General features: G+C 50.8%; 3 protein-coding genes across 14 annotated transcripts; 1 reads left to right on the top strand and 2 right to left on the bottom strand.

Moving 5' to 3' along the window:
* Positions 1-222: 222 nt before the first annotated feature.
* CUTA (cutA divalent cation tolerance homolog) lies at positions 223-9425 on the top strand. Of its 9 annotated transcripts, none has more exons than XM_025381502.1 (7): positions 223-469; positions 861-1075; positions 1246-1305; positions 1414-1459; positions 1587-1636; positions 1777-1804; positions 1893-1992. In XM_025381502.1, exons 2-7 carry the CDS (start codon positions 888-890, stop codon positions 1959-1961), a joined length of 441 nt encoding a protein of 146 aa, XP_025237287.1. In that variant the 5' UTR covers positions 223-469; positions 861-887; the 3' UTR covers positions 1962-1992. The 9 variants fall into 9 exon arrangements, 8 of the variants coding, with proteins under 8 accessions (XP_025237287.1, XP_025237286.1, XP_025237284.1 ...); XM_025381497.1 differs by adding an exon at positions 543-594 and having other exon boundaries at positions 375-469; positions 1777-2002; XM_025381501.1 differs by having other exon boundaries at positions 1777-2002.
* PHF1 (PHD finger protein 1) lies at positions 2110-7545 on the bottom strand. Of its 3 annotated transcripts, none has more exons than XM_025381494.1 (15): positions 7325-7545; positions 6141-6315; positions 5974-6055; positions 5772-5867; positions 5261-5361; positions 4999-5147; positions 4726-4821; positions 4451-4519; positions 4193-4316; positions 4015-4082; positions 3715-3819; positions 3400-3589; positions 3211-3309; positions 2874-2951; positions 2110-2734 (listed from the first exon to the last, which is right to left on the bottom strand). In XM_025381494.1, the coding sequence occupies exons 2-14, from the start codon at positions 6297-6299 to the stop codon at positions 2886-2888; spliced, it is 1404 nt and encodes a 467-aa protein (XP_025237279.1). In that variant the 5' UTR covers positions 6300-6315; positions 7325-7545; the 3' UTR covers positions 2110-2734; positions 2874-2885. The 3 variants fall into 3 exon arrangements, with proteins under 3 accessions (XP_025237279.1, XP_025237278.1, XP_025237280.1); XM_025381493.1 differs by having other exon boundaries at positions 2874-2954; positions 3215-3309; XM_025381495.1 differs by lacking the exon at positions 3211-3309 and having other exon boundaries at positions 2874-2954; positions 3400-3578.
* KIFC1 (kinesin family member C1) lies at positions 8645-27108 on the bottom strand. 2 transcript variants are annotated; one of them, XM_025381491.1, is made up of 11 exons: positions 26583-27108; positions 20106-20243; positions 19865-19964; positions 15507-15560; positions 15338-15388; positions 14744-15144; positions 13246-14025; positions 12371-12661; positions 12192-12265; positions 11980-12055; positions 8645-8896 (listed from the first exon to the last, which is right to left on the bottom strand). In XM_025381491.1, exons 1-11 carry the CDS (start codon positions 26592-26594, stop codon positions 8852-8854), a joined length of 2022 nt encoding a protein of 673 aa, XP_025237276.1. In that variant the 5' UTR covers positions 26595-27108; the 3' UTR covers positions 8645-8851. The 2 variants fall into 2 exon arrangements, with proteins under 2 accessions (XP_025237276.1, XP_025237277.1); XM_025381492.1 differs by having other exon boundaries at positions 14744-15120.

The raw sequence follows: 27108 nt of genomic DNA, 5'->3' as shown, positions 1-27108 counted from the left end.
GGAAACAGTGCAGGGGAGGTTAGGCACATTGTGGGGTTTCAGAATGATTCCCCACACCACAGCCTGACGCATCGACTATGCGGGGTCTCCGGCCCCCCCCCTTTCCTGGAGCCAGCACTCGCCTCACGTGGCCTGCAGGGCTGGCCTGTGATTGGCCACTTGGCGTCACTCACCGAGTGCCGCCGCCGGAGAGGACCGGCCCCCTCACGTGACAGTGGAAAGCCGCAGCGGCTCTCCTCAGCCAGCAAGTGGTAGTTTCGGGTTCACACGGAAACGGGCGTGCCATTTCCGCGCACGTCTGCAGATCCGGCGGTCGATTGGTCAAGTCTCCCATCGCTCCGCCCTCATCAGGAGGCGGGCAAACCGCGCCACGAGAGGGCCAGGATTGGCTGGCTCTGGAAGCGCGGGCGGTCCCCCTTCTACTGTCACATGGTGCGCGCTGTTTTTTTATCACGTGGCTGCCACCCAGGTAAGAGGCCGCTCTTCCTGGGGTTGTTTCTCCGTGTGACGTGTGGCCTCTGAGATCAACTCTCCTCTACCAGCGTAGGCCGCATGAGTAGGGGGCGGGCTCCTGCGGTCCTGCTCGGCGGAGTGGTGAGTGACCGGCCCCGTCCCGCCCCTTCCGGTCCTCGAAGCCTCGACCGCTACCTGCACCCCAAATCCCAGAGGTTGGCCCCCTGAGGTGTGAGTGAAATGAGCCTTTGCTTTACTTTTCCAAGTTTCTCTCTCACCTTCAGGGGCATTCTTCTTCGGGGTACATCAGAGGGAGGGCAGAGCCTGAGTATCTAAGCAGAGGCTTCCCTGGGTGTAATTTCCTGGGCTGTTGGTGAGGAGAGATCGAATTCGCCTCCTGCTCTCAGGCTTCTCTGCTCCTGTCTTTTGTTTGGATGCCGGCGCTGCTGCCTGTAGCCTCCCGCCTTTTGTTGCTACCCCGAGCCCTGCTGACCATGGCCTCTGGAAGCCCTCCGACCCAGCCCTCGCCAGCCTCGGATTCCGGCTCCGGCTACGTTCCGGGCTCGGTGTCTGCAGCCTTTGTCACTTGCCCCAACGAGAAGGTCGCCAAGGAGATCGCCAGGTAGGGACCTCGATGTTCAGCGAGAAAGGATGATCATGAAGGGAGAGTTGGGGGTGGGGCAGAAGAGTGCCGCTTTCTCCTCTCTTCAGCTCTGCAAGCCTGTCTCTGGGCTGCCAGTACAAAAACTGGGGTCATGGGGCACTCTGAATGGGACTGTCTCTTCACTCCAGGGCTGTGGTGGAGAAGCGCCTAGCAGCCTGCGTCAACCTCATCCCTCAGATTACATCCATGTGAGTCATAGGAGTTGGGGGGTTAACCTAACTGTAGGAGCTGACTGGGAACCTCTTTCCTGGGGGAAATTCTTTGCTCCTCACAACTCTCCCCCTCTGACCTTTCAGCTATGAATGGAAAGGGAAGATCGAGGAAGACAGTGAGGTGCTGATGGTGAGAAACATTTCCCCCACCCAACAAAATTTCCCCAATCCCTGACCCCTTTAGCCCTTACCCCTCTTCTGAGAAACTGAACTCAGTCCCACTCCTTGATTCAACCATGTTTATCTTTGTCCCTTAGATGATTAAAACGCAAAGTTCCTTGGTCCCAGCTTTGACAGATTTTGTTCGGTGAGAACTTTTGAGATGTATGGGGTGAGGGTGTGTACTGAGGGTGTGTACTGTGGGGATGTGACTTGCTTGCACAAGGGAGTGGGTTCCTTTAGGTCAATCTTTGAGTAATCCCCTTCCCCCACCCACCTATCTTGTAGTTCTGTGCACCCTTACGAAGTGGCTGAGGTAATTGCATTGCCTGTGGAACAGGGGAACTTTCCATACCTGCAGTGGGTGCGCCAGGTCACAGAGTCAGTTTCTGACTCCAGCACAGTCCTGCCATGATGAGCCCTGTTCCTGCCGTGATCCCCTTGATACTCAATGCCTTCTGACTTCCAGGTGATGACCGGGCCCCCAATAAATCCTGTCTTTAGGTCTTTCTGCCTTTTGCCTGTTTTTTCCTTGTCATGTATGCAAATTTGTTGGGAGAATATAAGTGCTTCTAGTCCCTGTATTCTCTACATCTTTCAGAATGACTCCGAGCTGCTAGATTTATTTCTGTTTATTTCAATCATACAGAGTCCGGGATCCCTTATCATCCTCCCTCCTCAGTCTCTGCCCCCAGGGGTTAAATAATTTTAAAAAATATTTAAAAAGCTGTAACAAAATAACATCAAAGGAAATGGGAAGGATGGAGGGGTCAGGAATCATGAAGGAAGGTAGAGAAGAGAGCCTCTTCCCCACCCCCTACTCTTGGATTCCAGCCTGGGCAGTAGGGAGAACTATCCCCTATCTCTCCAGGTACATCCCAGCTGTAGGTGAGGTCAGAGGTCAGGGTATGAAAGTGCCGGTGTGTGTGAATGGGGAGGTGGGCAGAGGCAAGCTGTTCAGAAGATGCCCCCTCCTCCCCACTCAACCAGGTACTGCACAGAGCCATCAGGCCGTACTCTCCGAGCAAGGACCCGGACAGGGTCCCCTCGGGACAGGTAGCCAACCCCACCTCGGACTCCTCCCCCAGTCCCAGGAGACAAACTACGGCACAGGGGAGAAGGGGGTGCTGAGCGTCTAGGAAGACCTGGGGATGGGGATGAGACTGAGGAAGATGAGGCAGTCATCGAGTGGGGGGCATTTTTAGGGATGTCTGTGGGGAAACCAATGTGAAGTTCCAGGGGTGACCTAGGGAGAGAAGGCAATTGTAAGAAATGGGCAGAAATGGAGAGCACATGTGAATCAGAGAAACAGTGTTAGAGACTAAGAGCCTTGAACACATAGAGGAGAAGAGGAGCATTGCTGGTAATAGAAGATAGAATCTCACCTGTCTGGGGGTTCACCGTCCCCAGAGGTCCCTGCGGTGCTGGCAGAAGGGTGGAAGGAAGCAAACATCCGGATGGGGCTGCTGGGGTTGGAGTGGGGCAAGTCAGGACCTGAAGCAGGGGAACAGGACCTTCTCCCCTGGGGAAGTGCAGAGCTCAAACACTACCCACAAGGGACTCCCTTCCCCAGAATACTGGCTACCAGACACTAGTTCTAGAAGTTGGTCTAGGCCAAGAAGTGGGTAGCCAAGGGGGAGAGGGAAAATAATTCTGGGTGAGAAAGTCCAAAAGATGTGAATAAATGGGAGCATATTTTGTGGGGGAGAGGCAGAGGAGCACTGACCTGGGCAGGCAGCGGGCATCTGTGGGCCGGAAGTTGTAGCCGCTGCTGCCCTGGTAAGTCTGGTTAGGGCTGGGGGATGGTGGAGACACTGAGGCCTAGAAGAGGGGGCAAAGGACTGAGAGGTAATCCTTGACTCCTTCCCACACCCCACCATTTGCTCCATAGGGTTCCCCCTGCCCCGGTACCTGCAGTGCCCTCTGCAGATGAGCCCGCTCCCTCTGCTCCCGGGGCTCGGGCTGATTGCGCACTGCTGAGGGTGGCCCCAGCTCCTCCACTTTCCCCTTCTGCCTCCTCCTCAGGGGCTCTGGCTCCGGCCTCCGGCGCTTCCCCAGGGGACGTGAGACCCCTCCCCCAGGGCCCTGCCCTGAAGGGAAGCTGTAAGAGGCCTCCTTATCCCCCCAGCCCCCTCCCGGACACCCCAAAGACCTCCCCATCTCTATACATATACCCGCCAGCACTAACACCCTGAGAATTTCCCCCATCCCCCCTGGACCAGTGACCTGGTGAGTGCTCCATCTCCAGTAGGGGGCTCCACAGGGGGAGGCATCCGAGCATGGAGACCAAACAAACATTTCCTCTTCTTAATCTCTCTCCCTGAAATGAAACTGGGGCAAGAAGAAAAATGATATAGGGTCAGTGCTGTTTAAAAAAAAAAAAAAAAAAAAGGTTCCTCCTCACACCATTCCTCAATCCTTTTCAGTCATAGTCTTCCAGGTGGGTTGCAAGCCCCTCCCCTTCCAGGCTTCCAATCTCCATCTCTTTCTGAGTCTCATCCTAGACTCCTCTTCCCTCCAACTCACCGGTCCTTGTGGCTGTTGAGAGCAGAGAGGAGCTTGGAAGAACGTTCTCCTTTGGGGGTGTCTGAAAGCTGAGAGGAATGAAGAAAAATGGGGCCAGGGGAACAGTGATTTCTTCTCTTCCCTTTTCCACTACATCTCCCTGTCCCATCCCAACCCCCAAAACTGCACTACCCCTTACCTCCCCCAGAAGCAAACTGTCCCAATTCTCAGAAGTGAAGGGGAGGATCTCACGATCAAAATCAAAGTATTTCTTCTTACAGCAAACGCTGAGGTGATACAGGACAAGATGGGCCACATCCACCCTGGAAAAACAAAATTTCCAAGACCACAGAGGCATTTTAAGAGCCAGGGGAGTCCTGAGGTGCGAGGCTGGGGCATACAGAGTAAAATACTAGGGGTGTGGAGTTACACTGAGGTCATGCCCAAGCCAGCTCACCAGCGAAGCTGTAGTCTCCGGACTTTCTCAGGGCCTCCACGACACACACAGCATTCAAATTCATAGAACCTGGACGTGGGCAAGAGGGAGAACACACACTTACGCAGGAAAACTATGCCATCCCCTGGAGGACTCACAAGCAAGGATGGGGCAAACAGGTGAGGTAATGCTGCAGATATTGGGAAGAGACTGGAGTGGAGACGGGCATGGGAACTGAGGGTGGAGCACGAAGAAAGAGAACACCTTGGCTTCTGGAGAGTCTGCCTTGGTCTCACCTGTCCCCATAGAGGAGGGGCTTGCTCAGACACTGGGTGCAGGCCTCATGGAACCACTGCAGGCAGCTCCGGCACTGCAGCATTTTCAGGTTCCACCTGAGGGGGAACATAGGACTTCTGGCCTCCAGAAACCCCCTTCCCCATAACTGCCCCAAACCCTAAACTTACCTCCCATCCCCCTGAGTGCTACCCTCATCCTGTTCTTTTTCCTTCATTTCCTGGGAGGCACCACCACATCATTCATTCCACAGTCTGCTCCCCCTCATTACTCACTCCCCGGGGCCACCACAGTAACAGTAACTCTGCTGTCGGTTGCTCAGATGTCCAGCATCCCAGTCCAGCCCCTTCAGTCCATATGGCAGAGAGAGCTTCATACCCAGCATGGCCCGGGCATAGGGGCCCTTCTTCAGGGCACCTCCCCTCTGCAGAGACAGGACAGGTGGATGACTTCAGAGGGGTGGGGAGAGGAAAAGGCTTGGGAGAGGATGTGGATGGGAGGCTCCCACAGGAAGGGGTAACAGGGAAGTGCCTTTACCTTGGTGGCGATCGCAAAGACACACTGGCGGCATACCCAGGATGTGCCCTCTCCCTCTCCAGGGGCTGGGGCCCTGGGAACATGGCAGTCCTGGTGATAAGCTGAAGAGTGATAATGTTAATAGTAGACCACTTATTGCATACCTGTGTGTGCTTGGTATTGGGACAGGAATAGTCTTTACCCATCTCATTTAATCCTTGACCATGTTCTTGATGAGAGGGTACATGATCCTTATTTTACGAGTCAGGGAACTGAGGCTCCTAGAGGTTAAGGGACTTGTCCAAGGTCATATGGTTAGAAAAGGATGCAGTTAAACCATCCTCTGCTTGCAAAGGTTACACCACCCCTTTCCATGGCTGCTTCTCCCTGGGCTGAAAGGGGATGAGGACTAAGATAGGGCTAAGCAGCCTGGCCAGAGCAGTGGCTTGGGGACTAAGGCCATGACAGGTGACATAAGGACCATCCTGGAGGGAAGAGCAAGCTAGACCATTCAGGTGACCTGCCCTCTCACCATGGCGACACTTCTCACAGCTGACCAGCCGGTTCCCAGGGACCACAGTCTCAGAGCGACAGACACAACAGAGGAGTTCCTCCCCAGGGAGGGCAGCTGTGAGAGAACACAGTGTCACGGGGCCTGCCCTTAAGTCTCTTTTTGCCCCTCTAAGCCAGGTTTGTTTTCCATGGGATGTGCAATCTCAGGTCTCTAGTCTTACCAGGGCTAATGTCTTTCCATAGAACCAGAAACTGCGAATCATCCTCAAACTGGACCAGACACACCTCTCTAGCACTGTCCACCTGGAATGGGTGAGCAAAGAGGATGAAATGGGAACCAGAATTAGATAAGGGAAATAGGAAAAAGATCAGAGGTAGAAGGTCTTACCTTTTTGATGGTACCCAAGTATAGCAGCCCATCAGTCCATCTGGCCAGCACATCTTGACCCTCCCAAAGTCGAGGCCTGGGGCCAGAGGTGGGAGCAGGAGAAGCTGGGTCCCAAAGTGAGGAGGTACCAGAGCGGCTCAGCCGGGGGGGCTGCGCCATTGCATCCTGGGGGGGCCTAGCCAGAAAAGAAATGGGGAGAAGGTTATGAATGCTCAGAAAGCTTCCCCATTTTTTTTTTCTGAGATGGAGTTTTGCTCTGTCGCCCAGGCTGGAGTGTAGTGGCACAATCTTGGCTCACTGCAACCATCACCTCCTGGGTTCAGGCAATTCTCCTGCCTCAGCCTCCCAAGTAGGTGGGATTAAAGGTACCCACCACCACGCCTGGCTATTTTTTGTATTTTTAGTAGAGAGCGGGTGTGGCTATGTTGGCCAAACTGGTCTCGAACTCCTGACCTCATGATCCACCCACCTCAGCTTCCCAAAGTGCTGGGATTACAGGCGTGAGCCACCGCGCCCGGCCAACTTCCCCATTTTCTTTGCCTATTTTGCCGTCAAGAATGAAGGATCTGTGCCCCCATCTCCAAATCCCTGAGACACCTGGATAGGAAACCACCAGGCCCCCATCACCAGCTTCTTGAGTCCTCTTTCAACTCTAGTGACTGGCTCTCCTCACGGTAACTGCCCTCCCCCCAACCCCAAACCTAGTTGCTAGTTTCCCAGCTTCCAGAGCTCTCCTGGGATATTATATCCTGGCCTTGAAATTTTAGGAGAAATTACGGTTGTAGAAGCAAAGGCTACCACTCAGTTTAGAGGTATCATAATTAGGGTGCCCTGTTGCCCAGAGATGTGTTTTGGGACCTTTTCTGGAGATGTTTTCCAGAGCAGAAACGGCTGTCTCCCCAGGCCTGCGTGTCTCATTAAGAACAATCATCCTGGTGCCAGGTTATGTCAGGTCACCCTCAAATTCGGGGCTCCCTGCCCCCGGGTTAGACAACTTCTCCGAGTGCCCCGGGAGGGGGGCGTGTCCCAGTCCTGGTCTCCACTCCCCAGGACCGCAAGTCCGAGAAGGGACTTGAGTCGGCCCAGCTCGGACCCGAGGCCAAGGCGGCGAGGCTCTCCCGCCCGCGCCCCGCGCCGACCCCCGGCTCCCTGCCCCCCACCGGCGCCTCCTGCCGCCTCCTTACCGGTGACAGCTGGGGCCGCCAGGAGCCGGGCAGGGGCAGACGTAGGAGACCTAGGCGAGTCCCCCGCGCGGAGAGGGCACGTCCGGGCGTGGGGGGGGTGTGCAGGCGGAGGCCGGGGGGTCCCCAGGCCCAGCCCCTCCGTCCCGGCGGCTCTGGGGCGTATGACGCAGCAGCCAAAGCAGCGGCAGCGGCAGGAGGAGGAGGCGGCGGGGGGGAGGGAGGGGAGGGACGGACCGGTTGGGGGGGGAGGGTGGTGGGAGGGGAGGACTGGGGGGAAGGAGGAGCCGGAGGGGGGGGGCGGGCACCACCTCACCCCACCTCCCTCACCTCCGACAGGCCTGGAGGGCGCCGAGGAAGAGGCAGGCCCTCCGCGGCTTGGGAAGCAAAGAGTCGGACCCGGTGGGAGAGGGAATCCCCTCAGCCCCTTCCTCCGACCTGAGACTCGCCCTTGGGGCACGAGGGAATCCCCCCTCCCGGCAGCGCGCCTCCGGACTGGTCCCCCGCCCCATGCCACATCCGTTAACTGCCCCACCCCCCATGGTCACTCCAAGTCCCGCCCCCCGGCCCCAGTTCACGGCCCCGCCCTCCATTCACCCTTCTCGATGCCCCCACCACGCCCTCCTCCCTCGCGCGCCCCGCCCTCCACTCGCCGTTAGCCCCAGCCCCGCCCTCCCCGTGGCGAGTCGCGCCCCACCCGCCGCCCTTTTGCGCACGCGTGTCCCCTCCTGCGCGCGGCACCTGGGAGGACTGAGCTCCTCCTTCACGGGGCGGCGGCCGTCGGCGGTTGGCGAGAGGGAGTCGGCGGGCGTGCGCGCCGCTTCCCGGGCACGTCCCGCCCCGTGCTTCCAGGGCTGGCGCAAAGACGAAGGGGGCAAGGACCCGAGGCGGGGACGCCACCGAGAGCCAGCCAATGGGCAGCGAGCGGGCAGAGCCCCAGCCGTTCGAACGGAAAGGCAGGGAAAGGGCGGGAGGAAAGAGCCAGCAGTTTGGGAGCGCGCGCTAGCCCCGCCTCTGGACTCCGAGGTCCGGTCCCCATTTGCCGACACCCACCAAAGGAACGTTGCTCCCTGGGGCTGGGGTGGCCGGCGGAAGGGTGAAACTTATCTAGATAACTACTGACCAAGGAGAGGGCGTGGATAGCTAGAGGGCACGCCTCCCTGATGTGAGGGATGGGGGAAGGGGTATTAGCAGAGGGGAAAATGATCCAGACCATGGTCCAGAACCGGTGAGAGCTGACGAGAGGAAAAGCCTAAGCCCTCAGCCCCCGCTCCCGCCTCCCACACAAACGTTTGGCAGAGGGGACAGATCACAGCTCCCACCTTTACAGATATGAAAATATCTGCCTTCTTGGGCAGATAAACCTTTATTTAAAAAAAAAAACAACTATTCTTTATTTGATAGCCCTGGGACATGGTGCCCTCCACCCAATAAAGCACCCTCCAGCAACCCTCCCACTCCTCACCCAATACATACACATACAGATACAGACACACACACACACTCCCAACACAAGATCTGGATCCGTCTTCACTTCCTGTTGGCCTGGGCAGTACCAATAACACACTGGTTCACCTGGGGGTAGACAGGATAAAAGTTTGCAGAGTAACCAATACAACATTTTCCCCAAGATCTCCTTCCATCCTCCAATGCTAGGGCTGCCCTCAGAAATACTGAAATAAGGCCTCCAAAGGCAGGTTCAGGCTGGTCCCAGTTATGGTTGGTTCTCCTCTGCACACTAGGTTTGGAGGAGGTTAAAAGGCCTGAGAAGAGATAGAAGCCCCAGAAGAAAATACAGGAGCAGGGCCGGGCGCGGTGGCTCAAGCCTGTAATCCCAGCACTTTGGGAGGCCGAGACGGGCGGATCACGAGGTCAGGAGATCGAGACCATCCTGGCTAACACCGTGAAACCCCGTCTCTACTAAAAATACAAAAAACTAGCCGGACGAGGTGGCGGGCGCCTGTAGTCCCAGCTACTTGGGAGGCTGAGGCAGGAGAATGGCGTAAACCCGGGAGGCGGAGCTTGCAGTGAGCTGAGATCCGGCCACTGTACTCCAGCCCGGGCTACCGAGCAAGACTCCGTCTCAAAAAAAAAAAAAAAAAAGAAAATACAGGAGCAGAGAGAGGAGGCTTTCATTTCCAGCAATACCCTGTACTAGAGACCTCCAACCTCTCCCACTGTAAAATACTTAAACCGAGATAAAAGAGTAATAACACCCATTTAGGAACTAGGACTCCTTAGAAAATGGATCAGTTGAAATCTGGGGAGGAAATGTACAAGTTGAATCTGAAAAGACTGCTAGAGTTCTGTCTAAAGGACACTGGCGCCAACCTGAAGGAGGTTCTTTTTTTTTTTTTGAGACAGTCTTGCTTTGTCACACAGGCTGGAGTGCAGTGGCTCGATCTGGATGCTCACTGCAAGCTCCGCCTCCCAGGTTCACGCCATTCTCCTGCCTCAGACTCCTGAGTAGCTGGGACTACAGGCGCCCTCCACCACACCTGGCTAATTTTTTGTATTTTTAGTAGAGACAGGGTTTCACCGTGTTAGCCAGGATGGTCTCCATCTCCTGACCTCGTGATCCACCCGCCTCGACCTCCCAAAGTGTTGGGATTACAGGCGTGAGCCACCGCACCTGGCCAGGAGGTTCCTATTGGCCCAAAATGGGGCAATTTGAGCATCAGAAAGAGGAACGACTGTGGCTGGGCTGGGTGGCTCACGCCTGTAATCCCAACACTTTTGGTGGCTACAGTGAGCTATGATTGAGCCATTGAATTCCAGTCTAGGCAACAGGGCAAGTCTCTGTCTCAAAAAAATAAAAATAAAAATAAAGATAACCCTCAGATAAACATTCATTGGTCACCTTTGGAAGCTGCTAGGGTATCAACTCAATACTGAAAATCAATAAATAATTCAGCATTTATCTTGTTTTTCCTGTATGAACTGAATTTCAGAGAAACCAAGTAGATGGCAAGGCAAATGTCTTCATAAAAAAATTATGACTAACCAATGCAGAACAACTAAGATTAGAAAAATCGCCATTTAAAAACCCCTTAATGAAATAATGGATCCAGGTATGGTCACTGATGGATAAAATCACTAGGTGAAAAAGTCAGTAAGGAGCTTTTAAATGGATAGATCACGCTAACAACACCCAAACATGATAAATAAGTGAAAGTACGGGGGAAAGAGGAAGCAATCAGCCAAAATCCAGAATAGTATATTCGATAGGACAAATGACCTTCAACAAACAAATGACATAATAGTGGCAGTGTGGGGTAGGGTTGTGGAACTTTAGACATTTCAATCAAGTGGGTGGCCCTTGCCTGGATCCTGATTTGAACAAACTTATTAGGTATAAAAGACACTTCTGAGACAGTTGGGTGAAATTTAACATAAACTGGGTATTAGAGGATATTAAAGTTCATGTTGTTGGATGTTACATTGGTATAACATTAATAAAAATTAGAAAAAACATCACCACCCTCTAAATTTGAACTTAGAATACCAGATCAGGGTGCAGGTGCTGGCTACAGCAACAATCAGTGCTGATTGGGAGGAGGCCCAAGCGCACAGCAGGACAGACCTGATCAGACCTCAAATAAAGCCAGAGCCCATTAAAGGGCTATACGCTCAGGAGGAGGGTGAACCAGAGAAAAAAATTACCGTAGAGGCAGACAGTAAGGAAATTTTCTGACTTGCTTAACACTAGTGGGAGGAGATTCTAGTGGAAGGAATTCTCATACGTGAGAATTCATATGGCCACTGGCTGATCCTCATGGAGTTTGGAGTCTGAATTCACACTATTTGGAACAGTCTGAAAAACCTGTAAGCCTTTGATCCAGTAATCCCATTTCAAGGACTATTTCCCTGGTTAGATGTAACTGAAAAAATACAAAATGATGTATGTACAAAGTTAGTCAACGTGGCCTTGTTTGTAACTAAAAAAGGGTGGAAACAATCCAAGTGTCCAGTAGAGGGAACTGGTGGATAAATTTTGGTGCAACTACATAGTGGAGTCCTAGGCAGACCTAAAAATAATGGAATGATCTCTGTATGCTGATGGGGAGGAATCTTAGCGATATTTTGTGTGTTGTTTTGTTTTTTGAGACAAGGTCTTGCTCTGTCACCCAGGCTGAAGTGCAGTGGTAGGATCATGGCTCACTGCAGCCTCTACCTCCCAGGCTCAGGTGATCCTCCCACCTCAGCCTCCTGAGTAGCTGAACTACAGGTGTGAGCCACTACACCCAGCTAATTTTCCTGTTTTTTGTAGAGACAGGTCTCACTATGTTGCCCAGGCTGATTTTAAACTCGTGGGCTCAAGCAATCCTCCTGTCTTGGCTTCCCAAAGTGTTCGGATTACAGGTGTGAGCTACTGCGCCTAACCAGTTTAGACCTTTTAGTCAGTCACCTTTTCTTTTTTTTTTTTTCCAATCAGCTTTCTCAGGTTAAATTAATCACCTGTTTTTTAAAAAACTTAACTCAAAAGCTAATAATTAAAAATGGAACCATGGTGAGTACTGCCTCAGATGCCTGCAAATGTAAAACCTTTCTGGACAAATGTGCTCCCTGCCCTAGAAGACAGAAGGGATAGGAATGGAGAAGCCTACAAGCACCCATGGGTCCTGACAAGGTCTGGGATTGATTGGTGGTAGTCGCACCTTGGAGGCAAAGCGTAAAGAGTTGAGGGACTCGGAGACGTTCTCTTCCAGTGGAGAAATGTTCACAAACATGAGCCTATGAAAACAGAATATGCCCAATCCCAGCATTAGGGGCCAGCAGAGCCTGGACAGGTCTCCACTGTTCCCCTCTTTCTACCCCTCACCCCAACACAGTTCCTACCTGAACCCTTCCATCTGTCCCTTTCACTCACATCTTAGCACTACCACCCAGAGAGTTCTGCAGCAGGTAGGTCAGTTTGCTGTTCCGGTAAGGCACATGGGACTCCTACATGATTGAGGTGGGGACAGATGTTTAGGAATGGGCAGAGTTCTGCACAGCCAACCCCAACTGGCCCCCAGGTCCCATATCTCCCCCCACTCCTATTCCCACCTTGTTACTCAGGGCCATGATAACCAGCCCCAGCGTGGACAGGCTGCTGTTAATGGCCTGTGTTTCCCGAAGGCGTTCCCGCTCCCCGGGGCCGAGGGCTAAGCCAGGGTCAAGTCGCTCACTCCCGGCCAGGTCAACAAGACTGAGGGAGGCCCCACACTGCAGGCCTCGGCTGGAGTGCTCCCCAGAAATCTGTAGCTGGAATACACTGTGGCTGCGTGATGACCGTTCATTCTGGGCTGTGCGGGCCACAGCCCGATTCTGGCGGGCCAGATGAAGCAGGGCCTCCACCTGGGGATGGGAGCAGAAGGGGCAAAAGGGCAGGCAGAAGTCAGTACATAGTAATATGTATGGAAATAAGTAAGAGCCCACCCCCACTCTCTTGAAGCTTTCTAGCCTGTCAACAAACAAAATTAGATGCACAGTATGTCTGAAAATGGTAAGGAATACATAGAATAGGGAGTGTATAAAGGCGGGGTGGGGAACCAAGTTTTGACAGGATAGCCAAAGATGGCCTCATTGCCGTAAGATCTCCAGGAAAGGAGCATCCAGGCAAAGGCCCTGAGATGGGGAGCATGACTAGTTGGTTGAGGAATAGCCAGGAGACCAGCATGGCTAGGATGAGCTGAGCAAGGAGATGAGACCTGAGATGCAGTGACCCTCTCCATTTCAGCAGCTGCATCACTCCCTCGCCACTCCCAGGTTAAGGCAGATCTACCTACAGCCCACAGGCCAAAACGGGATGTGGTAACCCAGCCTCACAACTTGTACTTCGTCCTTCAATTCTCTCCTGCTCCTTTCTCTCTCTACCTCCATCTTGTGGCACCCTGCCCACTCCTCCCCATTCCCCAGTTCCAGTGCCCATGGGTCCTCACTTCTTTCTCACAGGAGACAGGGACATATCGAGCATTGGTGACAGTGAGCTCCTCGCTCCCTGGCCCCGCACGGCGAATCTCACACTCGCCCCCTTGACCCTTCCGGGTTCCAGTGGCCAGCAGGTCCCGGACAGTCTCATTGTAGATCTCTACGTAGCTTGCTACAAAGCTGTAGGTCCAGCCCTGACCACTCAGCTCCTGGGCCACAGAGAAGAGGTGCCGTAGGGCCCGAGGGATCAGCCCCTCCAACTGGGGGTCTCCCCCAGGCCCACCCTCCATTGTGAAGGTCTTGCCACTGCCTGTCTGGCCATAGGCAAAGATGCATACTGGATAGCCATCCAGGGCTGACTGGACAAGCATGGCAATCTCTTCAAACACTTCATCCTGTCCACTTCCTGGTGGGAATACCCGGTCAAAGGAAAAATCGTGGCGAGTTGGTGGGGCTAGTGCCCCACTCAGGGTCCCACGCCGCTCGTCAGACCGGGAGAGGCTAAGGCGGGTTGGAGGATCAGAGGGCCCACCAGGGCCAGAGGGAAACAGGAGGAGGCCAGGGGGTGGAGTGGGCTCCCCCGGAAGGACAGGGCGGACCCGGCAGAATACACGGATGTTGCCCTTGAGTTCCTGCAGCTGGTTGTGCAGTCGCCGGCGCTCCATTTCTAGCCCGTGAAGACGTTCTTCCCGCTCAGCCAGTAAGGCTGCCTGGGCCGCAGTCTCCTGCCACAGAGATGCCACCTCTGCTCGGCTGCTTGACAGGGCTGCTTCTGATGTCTGCAGCCTCCTCTGCCCAGAACAGAACACAACATACACAGAGGGTGATTTGCAACCAAGAATAAGAACAAATTGTGTGGCATATGGAGTGGGTGGAGTGAGGTCCCCGCTGAAAAGGACCTCAACACCTGGTAAACAAAGAAAGATAAGAAAATAAGGAATCATGGTACTAAGACAGGGAGTGCTATGGGTATGCCCAAGCACAGAGGAGCACAAGGAAGATGATATCTAGGCTGACACCCAGAAGTACAGAAGTGAACCAAGGAAGGATGCAGTACACAAAGAACATTCCAGAAAGAGGGAAGCACATATGCAGAATGCCCAGAAGTGAAAGTTGAGTCATTTAAGATACTGCAAATAATTCAATCTAGTTGGTGCTCACCAGGAAGGAGTCAAGTGGACATGGGAGGAGGGAAAGAGAGTACCACAGGAATTTGTGATCAGGATGCCAAAGAAAGAGGGATGGAGGACTAAGGAAGACACAGATCTAAATGGGAGCTTTGCAAACAGTCAAGGGTAGGAAGAAGCATGGCAGAAAGCAAGACAGTCAGGAGTGGGCTGGGTGCAGACTGGTGGAAGAGAGAGGTATCTTCAGCAGCACCTATACTGCTAAAGATAGGTGCTCAGGAGTTCTGAGCCCAAACAGACTTGAGGGGCACCTGGAACGGAGGGGAGGCATGACCTCTGCCAGGAAAGCGGGGCTGGCATCTGGTGAAAATCTGGCCCTTACCTCCTTCTCCTCTAGTTGGGACGTCAGTCCCCTCCTTTCTTCCTGCAATTCCACCTGTTTTTTCTGGAGCTCTTGCACCAAGCCCTCCTGTGTGCTCAGCCGCTCTTCCAGCTCCAGGACACAAGCACGCAAGTTCTTCAGCTCCTGTTGGCCCTGCTCAGCCTGGGCCTGTACCTTGGCTAAATGCCCCTCCAGTGTCCTGCGCTCTGTCCCCAGGGCCTTGGCCTGCTGTTGGGCATCTCTGAGCTGGTCCTGAAGCTGCTGGTTCTCTTGGTCCAATGTTTGAGTCCTCTCACGGCAGCGTTTTAGTTCTGCGTTTAGGTCACATAACTGACCCTTTAAGTCCCAGGCTGGACGTTTGCTGGGTTTCTTCCCTCCTGCCATGGGAGGAACAGTTGATGCTAAGATGAACACAGAAAGGACAAAGCTCAGTGAAGTCTAGGCTCTCTATCCCTCCCCCCTTCTAGCCTTTATGGGATCCACACCTGATGCTACATCTCCTTCCCCTAAGAGACCAAATGGATTTTTCTGGGCACTCACCATCTTCTCTTCCCTATCCCAGCCTCTCACCCAGTGGTTATGTTTGTCACCTACTGCCAGGCTTCTGGACAGGAACAGCAGGAACTGGCTTCTGGTTCTTCAACCCTAGAGAATTGAGGAGGTGACTTAGGAAGTACAGGACCAGTGTCCCTTCACCTCCGTCATTCTCCCTTTACACATTACCCCAAATCCCTTCTCAGACCCAGCTCTTGAGCACAATTACCTGTGGAAATAGCTGTGGAACACCGAGGTCCTGTCTTCTTGGAAACTTTTTGAGCTGCCCAGGAGATGGGAGAGAGCAAAGGTAGAATGATCATTCTTAAGATGACATGTAATCTTGCTAGGACAGGGGCAGGAGAAGTGCTTTTCTCAGAATTAGAAATAAGATAACTTTCTTCCCTTATCCCTACATCTGGCCAGCTCCTAATGATACCTCCCCTAGAACCAGAAATTACAGTCATCCCTCAGTATCCAAAAGGGGTTGATTCTAGCACCCCCCAAGAATACCAAAATCCAAGGATGCCCAAGTCCCTTACATAAATTGGTATATAGTATTACATATAGTCTATGCACACCCTCCCATATACTTTATTTATTGATGATTGAGACAGAGTTTCACTCGTTGCCCAGGCTGAAGTGCAATGGTATGATCTCAGCTTACAGCAAACTCCACCTCCCGGGTTCAAGCGATTCTCCTGCCTCAGCCTCCCAAGTAGCTGAGATTACAGGCATGCACCACCATGCCTGGCTAATTTTGTATTTTTAGTAAAGACGGGGTTTCACCATGTTAATTAGGCTAGCCTCGAACTCCTGACCGCTGGTGATCTCCCTGCCTTGGCCTCCATTTTTTTTTTTTTTTTTTTTGAGATGGAGTTGCACCCTTGTCACCTAGGCTGGAATGCAATGGCGCAATCTTGGCTCACTGCAACCTCCGCCTCCAGGGTTCAAGCAATTCTTCTGCCTCAGCCTCCTGAGTAGCTGGGATTACAGGCATGCGCCACCATGCCCGGCTAATTTTTTTTTTTTTGTATTTTTAGTAGAGACAGGTTTTCAGCATGTTGGCCAGGCTGGTCTCAAACTCCTGACCTCAGGTGATCTGCCTGCCTCAGCCTCCCAAAGTGCTGGGATTACAGGCGTGAGCCACAGCATCCAGCCACATATACTTTAAATCATCTTTAGATTACTTATAATATCTAACACAATGTAAATGCTATGTTAATACAGTCATGTGCCCATAATGACGTTTCGGTCAATGACAGACTGCATATACTGTCATTGACCCGTAACATCATAATGGAGCTAAAAATTCTTATTGCCTAGTGACATTATAGCCATGGTAATGTCATAGCATTCCCCACCTGTTTGTGGTGATTCTGGTAAAAACAAACCTAATGCACTGCCAGTTGTATAAAAGTATAGCACATACAATTATATATAGTACATAATACCTGAAAATGATAATGACTATGTTACTAGTTTATATATTTACTGTATTGTACTTTTTATTGTATTTTAGAGTGTACTCCTTCTATTTGCAAAAGCAGTTAACTATAAAACAGCCTCAGGCATGTCATTCAAAAGGCATTCCAATTTAATTTTAAAAATAAAATTTTAAATTAAAAAAATAATTTTAGGCGGGGCATAGTAACTCACACTTGTAATCCCAGCACTTTGGGAGGCCGAGGCAGGCAGATCACGAAGTCAGGAGATTGAGACCATCCTGGCTAACACGGTGAAACCCCATCTCGACTAAAAATACAAAAAAGTAGCTGGGCGTGGTGGCGGGCGCCTGTAGTCCCAGCTACCAGGGAGGTTGAGGCAGGAAAATGGTGTGAACCCGGAAGGCGGAGCTGCAGTGAGCCGAGATCACGCCACTGCACTCTAGCCTGGGCGATAGTGCGAGACTCCTTCTCAAAAAAAAAAAAAAAAAAAGGGCATTCCAGAAGGCACTGTTATCACAGGAAGTCACATCTCCATGTGTGTTACTGCCCCTTAAGATCTTCCAGTGAGACAAGATGTGGAGGTGAAAGCCAGTAATGTTGACGATCCTGACCCTGTGTAGGCCTAGACTAATGTGTGTTTCTTCATTTTTAACAAAAGGTTTCAAAAGCAAAATAATATTGAAAAATTTTCAAATTCAAGCTTACTTCTTGGAAAAAAATACAAATAAAATTTTAAATTAAAAAAAGAATTTTAGGTGGGGCATAGTAACTCATGCTTGTAATCCCAGCACTTTGGGAGGCTGAGGTGGGCAGGTCACAAGGTCAGGAGATCAAGACCATCCTGGCTAACACGGTGAAACCCCATCTCGACTAAAAATACAAAAAATTAGACGGGCGTGGTGGCATGCACCTGTATTTCTAGCTACTCAGGAGGCTGAGGCAGGAGAATTGCTTGAACCCGGGAGGTGGAAGTTATAGTGAGCTGAGATCATGCCACTGCACTCCAGCCTGGACGACACAGCAAGACTGTCTCAAAAAAAAAAAAAGAATTTTCTTTTCAACCCAGGAGACGGAGATTCATATTGCTCTCAGTATATGCTCCCCACCCAAAAAAAAAATTTAGACAGAAAAAAAGCATGAGGAATAAGGATATAAGTAAATAAAATATTTCTGTACAGCTATACAATGTTTGTGTTTTAAGTTGTTATTACAAGGTCAAAAAGATAGCCGGGTGTGGTGGCTTACACCTGTAATCCCAGCACTTTGGGAGGCTGAGGCAGGCAGATCACGAGGTCAGGAGATCGAGACCATCCTGGCTAACATGGTGAAACCCCGTCTCTACTAAAAATACAAAAAACAAAATTAGCCAGGTGTGGTGGAGGGCGCCTGTAGTCCCAGCTACTCGGGAGGCTGAGGCGGGAGAATGGCGTGAACCTGGGAGGCAGAGCTTGCAGTGAGTTGAGATTGTGCCACTACACTCCAGCCTGGGCGACAGAGCGAGACTTCATCTCAAACAAAAAAAAAGAGAGAGTTAAAAAAAGATTAAAATGTTACATCAGCCTTGGCAAGTGGGAAAAAAAATGTTAAGTTTATAAAGCAAAACAGTTATAGTAAACTAAGGTTAATTTATTATAAAAGAACTATTTTTTATAAATTTGGTGTAGCCTAACTGTACCATGTTTCTAAAGTCTACAGCAGTGAAGAGTAAGGCCCTAGGCCTTCACATTCACTCACCACTCACTCACTGACTCATGCAGAGCAACTTCCATTCAACCATGCTCCATTTAATGGTTTGTACCCTGTACAGGTGTACCCTTTTTTTATCATTTATATTGTTATTTTAAATGTACCTTTTCTATGTTTAGGTATGTTTATATACACAAATGGTTACCACTGGGTTATAGTTACCTACAGTGCTTCAGTATAGTAACACGCCACACAGGCTTGTTGCCCGGGAGCAATAGGCTATCCCAGACAGCCTAGGTGTGTAGCAGGCTAGATCATCTAGGTTTCAGTAAGTACATTCTATGATGTTTCCACAGTAATGCATTTCTGATAATGTATGTGCACTGCCAAGTGACACATGACCATAATTGTTATATTGTATTTTTTGGTTATTTTTTTATTTTCCATGAATTTTTTTTTTTTTTTTGAGACCGAGTCTCGCTCTGTCGCCAGGCTGGCGCAATCTCAGCTCACTGCAACCTCCACCTCCCGGGTTCTAAGCAATTCTCCTGCCTCAGCCTCCAGAGTAGCTGGATTACAGGTGCGGGACATCATGTCCGGCTAATTTTGTATTTTTAGTAGAGACAGGGTTTCACCATGTTGGCCAGGCTGGTCTGGAACTCCGGACTTCAGGTAATCCACCCACCTTGGCCTCACAAAGTGCTGGGATTGATTATAGGCGTGAGCCACTGTGCCTACTCTCCTTGAATATTTTCAACCGATGGTTGGTTAAATCTGCAGAAGCAGAACCCACGGATACAGAGGGCCAACTGTACTCCATAGGCCAAAAAGCAAGTTGGATCAAGATAAGTAAAAGCAGAACCATGTCTAAAGTATGCCACCATTTGCGTAAAAAAGGTGGGGGAGTATAGTCTTACTTGCTTGAATACCAATAGAATTTTCCTGGAAGAACATACAGTTGCCCTGGGTAGCAGAACTGGGTGGCTGGAGGACAGAAACAGGAAGCAAATTTTACTATACAACAACCTTTGTGCCTTTGGAATTTTGAACCAAATGAAATGTTATTACCTATTCAAAACAGACAGGCTGGGCGTGGTGCCTCACCTGAGGCCAGGAGTTCAAGACCAGCCTGGCCAACATGGTGAAACCCCGTCTCTACTAAAAATACAAAAATTAGCTAGGCATGGTGGTGGGCACCTGTAATCCCAGCTACTCCGGAGGCTGAGGTAGGAGAATCGCTTGAACCTGGGAGGAGGAGGTTGCAGTGAGCAGAGGTCGCGCCACTGCACTCTAGCCTGGGCGACAGAGCAAGACTCTGTCTCAAAAAAAAAAAACAAAAAAACAAAAAAAACGAAAAAAACCAAAATAGAATAAAATTGAAAGAAAAGAAACAAGTGAGTTGAAGAGCACTGGACTTCCGTGTCCTTGGAGGCTATCCATCCCGAGAGCCCACCTGTGGTCTGGCCTTGTGTCTGTGGCACTGTAGTGAGGGATGGAACTCTTGGGTGGGATGTGGTAATTTTGGTCGTTGCACCCAGGCCTCTTGTCCGTTTCTGGGGAAAGATAAAGACAAGGTCCACAGTCACCCTCCCAAATGGTTTATACTCTCTCTCTCCTTTCTTTCACACACACATACACACACACACTCCCACATACCCCACACACACATGCACAGCTCTCCACGCCCAGCTCACCTTCTCAGGCTCCAGGCCATCTTCCATCTGGTCAGGCCTCCTCTTGAGTCTGCTTCCTGAGAGAGGCAGCCGGGAAGGGGCCTTAATCCGAGGTCTCTTCAGTTCTATGTTCCCCTTTACTTCCAACAGGGGGGACCTCTGTTGGGAAAAGAGACCCTTGAGACAATACCCAGGAGCCCAAATTCCCAAGAACTTCCCGTCTTGGCCCCCCAGCCTCAATTATCAACATCACCACACCAAGCACTGAGCACCACTTGTGCCAAAAGCTGAATTATGTGCCAGACAGACAGCATGAAGAGAAGTGGGGACATAACCTAAAAGTGGGAATAACCTCTAGGAGAAAAGCTGGACTTGACTAACTTTAAGGGCAGGAGTCAAACAAGCAGAGAGGAATGGATGCTCTTTCTGGAAGGCAAAAATTCAAATATGCACATGGCATGGCTAAGAAACCAACTGGCCCTTTTGGCTGAAGCTGAGAATCATAAATAAGGGAGAGAGTGGAAGATATGTGAGGGCTGAAGACTGCTTGGGAGAATCAGGCAACATTTATTGAGCAATGTTTGAAATGTTTTACCTGGGCCAGGTGCAGCAGCTCACGCCTGTAATCCCAGCACTTTGGGAGGCTGAGGCAGGCAGATCACAAGGTCAGGAGTTTGAGACTAGCCTGGCCAACATGGTGAAACCCTGTCTCTACTAAAAATACAAAAATTAGCTGGGTGTGGTGGCGCATGCCTGCAATACCAGCTACTCGGGAGGCTGAGTCAGGAGAATCACTTGAACCTAGGAGGCAGAGGTTGCGATGAGCCGAGATCACGCCACTGCACTCCAGCCTGGGCAACAGAGTGAGACTCCATCTCAAAAAAAAAAAAAGGCATTCGAACTTAATTCTGGCCGAGCACGGTGGCTTACGCCTGTAATCCCAGCACTTTGGGACGCTGAGGCGGGCAGATTACTTAAGGTCAGGAGTTCAAGACCAGCCTGACCAACATGGTGAAACCCTGTTTCTACAAAAATTACCCGGGCATGGTGGCACGTGCCTGTAATCCAGCTGCTTGGGAAGCCGAGGAAGACAATTGCTTGAGTGACTGGCAGAGGTTGTGGTGAGCCAAGATCATACCACTGCACTCCAGCCTGGGTGACAGAGCGAGACTGCGTCTCAAAAAAAAAAAAAGACGAAGAACTTGGCCAGGCGCGGTGTCTCACGCCTGTAATCCCAGCACTTTGGGAGGCTGAGGTGGGCAGATCATGAGGTCAGGAGATTGAGACCATCCTGGCTAACATGGTGAAACCCCATCTCTACTAAAATATACAAAAAATTAGCTGGGTGTGGTGGCGGGCGCCTGTAGTCCTAGCTACTCGGGAGGCTGAGGCAGGAGAATGGCATGAACCCGGGAGGCGTAGCTTGCAGTGAGCCACTGCACTCCAGCCTGGGCAACGAAGTGAGACTCCGTCTCAGAAAAAAAAAAAAAAAGAACTTAATTCTCATGGAACTTAGTTGAAAGGGGCTATTCTAGAAGCTTGAGGGCTAAGCTAGGCAGACATCCACCTTAGCGAACCAGATGGCATTTGCCTGTGGTCCCAGATGCAAGGGAGGCTGAGGTGGGAGGATGGCTTGGGCCCAGGTCAAGGCTGCAGTGAGCTGCGATCATGCCACCGCACTCCAGCACTCCAGCCTGGGCGACATACTGAGATCCTGTCTCAAAAAAGAAAAAGAAAAAAGAAAAAGAAAAGAAATAACACAGAGATCTGAGTACCTGAAGAGCTGGTTTTTGTTTATTTGTTTTGAGACAGGGTTTCCCAAGCTGGTTTTGAACTTTGAGTTCAAGTGATCCTCCTGCCTCAGCCTCCTGAGTGCCTAGGATAACAGGCACGTGCCATTGGACCCAGCAGGATTGGTTTTATGGATGCTAAGTTCAATTTTGGGAAAGTGAGTTTGAGCTACCTGTGATACAATGAGATTTACTCAAGGAAGTTCATAAAGCATCATTATTTTTAAAAATTATGAAACAACCTGATACACTGTTTTCTTTTGTTTTTAATTTATTATCATAACCCCTATATAAGACTGTGAGCACCATAAGAATTCATCTGTTTTGTTCATAACTATATAACCAGAGGGCCTAGTACAACGTCTGCTACATGGTAGGACTCTACAGTTTTTGAAGGAATGAAATTTAATGTTCATCAGTGGGGCAATACTTACACTGTGATATATCCATACCATTGGCTTCTATACAAATAAAATGGGAAAAAAAGAGGTAGTATTTTTCCTGCCACCTACAGAAATGTGCACAAAGAATGCTTATTTTAATTTAGCGTAATCAATTATAGTATGGAAACCAAATTTTTCTTTAAGTATTCCAAAGTCAAACACTGATTTTCAAAAATACCCTGTGCCCTTCCTCCTCTCTACACTACCATAGTGGATCTGCCACAGACCTACCTCCTTGGAATCTGTCGGTTCAGAAAATGTGTTTAAAGGTTTGTTTATTCAGGACAACTCCAAAGACCACAGTATATATATTTTTCCCATCTATTAATATAAAGCTAGACATGATACCCTCCAACTTTCCACAATGAGAAGCATAAGCACTTAACCTTCTATAAGAATAGATATTCATGCAACCCTGCCTACATCTACCTCACCACAAGATCAGAGATGGATGGCCCTGCTCCTAAGGCAACCCTTTCACATATGCATCACATCCCACCCCTCCTCACCAAATCCTGGACTCACCAAATCCTCCCAATTGCAGGAACATTCCTCCAGCAATCATCCCTTCTCACCTCTGCACCATCAGCTTTGCGCTATATGGCATCACTCCAACTGACATACAACAAACTCTATTATTTCTTTGAACCTAAAAGAATCTGAACTGTTTTCCCTAACAGATACTATCCTTTTTCCTTGCCGCCCTTAGCAGCAAAACTCTCAGCAGCAAAAGTATTACCTATATTGTATTCACTGTGGCCAATTTCTCTCCTAAGCCCATTGCAATCAGGCTTTCATTCCCACCATTCCATCGAAATTCCTATTCTCAAGATCACGAGTAACTTCATGTTGCTAAGTCAATTCTTTATCTTCATTTTCTTGACCCATTAAACAGCATTTGATACAACTGATCACTCTCCTTTTCCTTAATAGGCATTCTTCATTTAGCTTCCAGGAGACCACCCTTTCTTACCTCACTGGCAGGTCCTCCCCATCACTCCAGACTTTAACAGCATTCTCTATCTATACTCACTATCCACTCCCATGGCTTTAAATATCATTGATATGCTGACAGTTTCCAAATTTATATGTCCAGCTCAGACCTAGATCCTGCACCTATACTGAACTGCATCCTCAACATCTCTATTTAAGGCTGGGAGTGGTGCCTCATGCCTGTAATCCCAGCACTTTGGGAGGCTGAGGTGGGTGGATCACTTGAGGTCGGGAGTTCGAGACCAGCCTGGCCAACATGGCAAAACTCTGCCTCTACTAAAAATACAAAAATTACCCGGGTGTGGTGGCACATGCCTGTAATCCCAGCTACTCGGGAGACTGAGGCGGGAGGATCACTTGAAGCTGGGAGGTAGAAGTTGCAGTGAGCCGAGATCGCACCACTGCACTTCAGCCTGGGCAAGAGTGAGAGACTCCGTCTCAAAAAAAAAAGTCTCCATTTGGAAGTCTAATAACTGACCTCTTGATGTCCAACCCTGCTTTGAACTTGCTCCTCTTGCAGCTTTCTCCATCTCAATTGATATAACTCCATCTTTCAGTTGCTCAAGCCAAAAACCCAGAGTCTTCTCTTTCTCCTACATACCACATCTAATCTGTCAGCAAAGCATGGCTGATTGTACCTTCAAAATATATCCAGAACCCAACCACTTTTTACTATTTCTTTCACTGCTACCACCCTGACCTAAGACACCATCATCTGGCACCTAGATTATCATAAACCAGTGGTTCTCAACTGAGGGCTATTTTATCCCCCAGGTGACATTTGACAATGTCCAATGCAGTCCTGCACACTGTCAGATGCCTAGCAGCATCCCTGCCTCTACCCACTAGATGCCAGTAGCAACCCCCCACCTCGTCATGACAAAAAATGTTGGCTAGGTGTGGTGCTCATGCCTGTAATCCGAGCACTTTGGGAGGCCAAGGCGGGAGGATCATGAGGTCAGGAGATTGAGACCATCCTGGCTAACACGGTGAACCCCTGTCTCTACTAAAAATACAAAAAATTAGCCAGGTGTGGTGGCACGCGCCTGTAGTCCCAGCTACTCGGGAGGCTGAGGCAGGAGAATCGCCTGAACCCGGGAAGCGGAGGTTACAGTGAGCCAAGATCGCACCACTGCACTCCAGGCTGGCGACAGAGTATGACTACATCTCAAAAAAAAAAAAAGTTGCAGGGCACGGTGGCTCATGCCTGTAATCCCAGCACTTTGGGAGGCCAAGGTAGGTGAATTGCTTGAGCCCAGGAGTTCCAGACCAGCCTGGGCAACATGGCAAAACCTGTCTCTATAAAAAATACAAAAAACTAGCCAGGCATAGCGGCAGGTGCCTGTAGTCCCAGCTACTCAGGAGGCTGAGGTGGGAGGATCACTTGAACCCAGGAAGTTAAGGCTCTAGTGAGTCATGATCACGCCACTGCACTCCAGCCTGGGAACAGAGAAAGAACCTGTCTCAAAACAAAACAAAAAAAACAAGAAGCAAACAAAAAATCAAAACAAAAGGCAGTGGTGCTATGGTTGTGAAAATCTGTTGGACCCGACAAATATTATCTCTTTGCTTAAAATCGTCCAGTGATTCCCCATCTCACTCAGAGTAAAAGTCCTCACAATGACCCCCACAAGGACTAACTGTGATCAGCAACCCCACTACCCATTACCTGACTTCTTTTCCCACAACTTTTCCCCTTGCTCACTTCAATCCTGCCACACTTCCCTCCTTACAACTCTTTAGGGACTCTGCTCTAGCAGATTCCCTCTACCTGAAATGTTCTTCCTTCACTATCTGCTTGTCTATCTCCCTCACTTCCTTCAACTCATCTTTTCCATGGGGGTTACTGAGACCACCCTATTTAATATTCTATCCCGCCAGTTGGCTTCTCCTGCTCCCTTAACCATGAATTTCTCCTTTTCTCCACAGCATTTATGGCCTTCCAGCAGTTATATAATTCATTTATTACATTTGTTGTCTGTATCCCCATAGAATGGCAGCTCCATGATGGCAGCGATTTGTCCCTTGTTCACTGCTGCATCCTAAGTACCTACAACCGCGCCTGGCATGTAGTAGGTGCTCAGTAAATACTTGATGAGTAGATCTGAGAAGGCTTTTACTACTTCTCACTGTCACATCATACTACTCTGCTCCCTGGTTATCACGACAGAAAGAATCTCTCTTTATTTTTTTATTTTTTATTTTTTTTTGAGACGGAGTCTCGCTCTGTCGCCCAGGCTGGAGTGCAGTGGCTGGATCTCAGCTCACTGCAAGCTCCGCCTCCCGGGTTTACGCCATTCTCCTGCCTCAGCCTCCCGAGTAGCTGGGACTACAGGCGCCCGCCACCTCGCCCGGCTAGTTTTTTTGTATTTTTTAGTAGAGACGGGGTTTCACCGTGTTAGCCAGGATGGTCTCGATCTCCTGACCTCGTGATCCGCCCGTCTCGGCCTCCCAAAGTGCTGGGATTACAGGCTTGAGCCACCGCGCCCGGCCCAGAAAGAATCTCTCTTAAGGGAATCCTAACTTTAGGGAAACCTGAACGTGAAATACTAGTAAACAAAAGATTCAGGCAGGAGACCTTTCCTGGCACCAGAAATCAGTACACTCCAGCTGTCATACACATTCATCTCTCTTCACTGGAGAGAGGAAGCTGCATATGGTTGTGGGGTGCAGCAGGGCACCATTTAAGAGAAAGAACTAAATCAATCAGTTTCATTGGGCAGCAATCTGCAAAATTTGGGAAAGGAGAGAGAGAATGAGTCTTTCGGCCCAGATTACCCTACTGTCCTTCTCCCTTTCCTACACTCTGAAGCAGCAGTGATGAGGAGAGGCGATAACACAAAAGGATCTTAGCAAGGACACCATGTCTTAGCCTCTTAGCCTCAGACACCATGTCCCCAAAGGAAGAAGTCATATCAGAACTCTCCCTTCTTACACACTGCAATCACACCCTGAGTAGGAATAAAGAAGTGGAAATGTGTCAGAGGAGCCTGAGAATTCGAAAAGGGAAATCTCGGAGACATGAAAGGGAGGGGCCCCCGAGACTTGAAGCTGGGGGAAGACAGACAGACGTCCCTTCCGACCTCCCCGGGTGCACTCTGCCGTCTCCACTCCTGCCTCCGCCCCTTTCCACTTGTGCGGGGCCGCACGGACCTTCGCTCTCCCGGTAGACATGACAAAGGCCGGCCGGGAGCCGGGGGCGCGACAGCATCGGGGCGGCCAGCCGTCGTCCCCATCCCCAGGACAGGACACCTGCGCCGCCCCCTACTCACCTGCGGATCCATGTCCACCTCGGTCCCACACGCGCCGGGGGAATGCAGTGGAAGAGAACTGGGTTCCCGGGATCCTGGGACTCGCGTTCTCTCGCCCGCTCGCGAAGCAGGGTAGAGAACTCGCGCGGCTCCGGCCGCTACCAGCCCCGCGCCACACCCGCCACTTTTGAATTCCAACGGCCGCCACCCGCTCTCACCGCGCTCTGCACGCAGGGACCAATCGTCGCTGTCGCCACAGCCGAGGGCCAATCGCAGCGTCCTCCGCCACCCGAAGCCACACCCCGCCCGACAGGCGCCTTCTCTTTTCTGTTTCGCAGGCGCCGGAGAGGTAAGCGGATTAATTCCACTTCCGGTCCCACTTACGCTTCTCACCCCTCCCTCCTCTAGCGGCAACCGTGCTGGACTTCCGCTCCGCTCCCCGCCGTCGCTCGCTACGTCAAATAATGCGTGGACGTCGCCGCACGAACGCAACTGGCCGAACGTAACTGGTGGCGGCCGGAGGAGGAGGGGTGGGGATGCTGGAGGA

Source organism: Theropithecus gelada, chromosome 4 (assembly GCF_003255815.1).
Source record: "Theropithecus gelada isolate Dixy chromosome 4, Tgel_1.0, whole genome shotgun sequence".
In the NCBI taxonomy this organism is placed as follows: Eukaryota; Metazoa; Chordata; class Mammalia; order Primates; family Cercopithecidae; genus Theropithecus; species Theropithecus gelada.
Note: the sequence above shows the minus strand (reverse complement) of the source record. Positions and strands in the feature narration are given on the sequence as shown.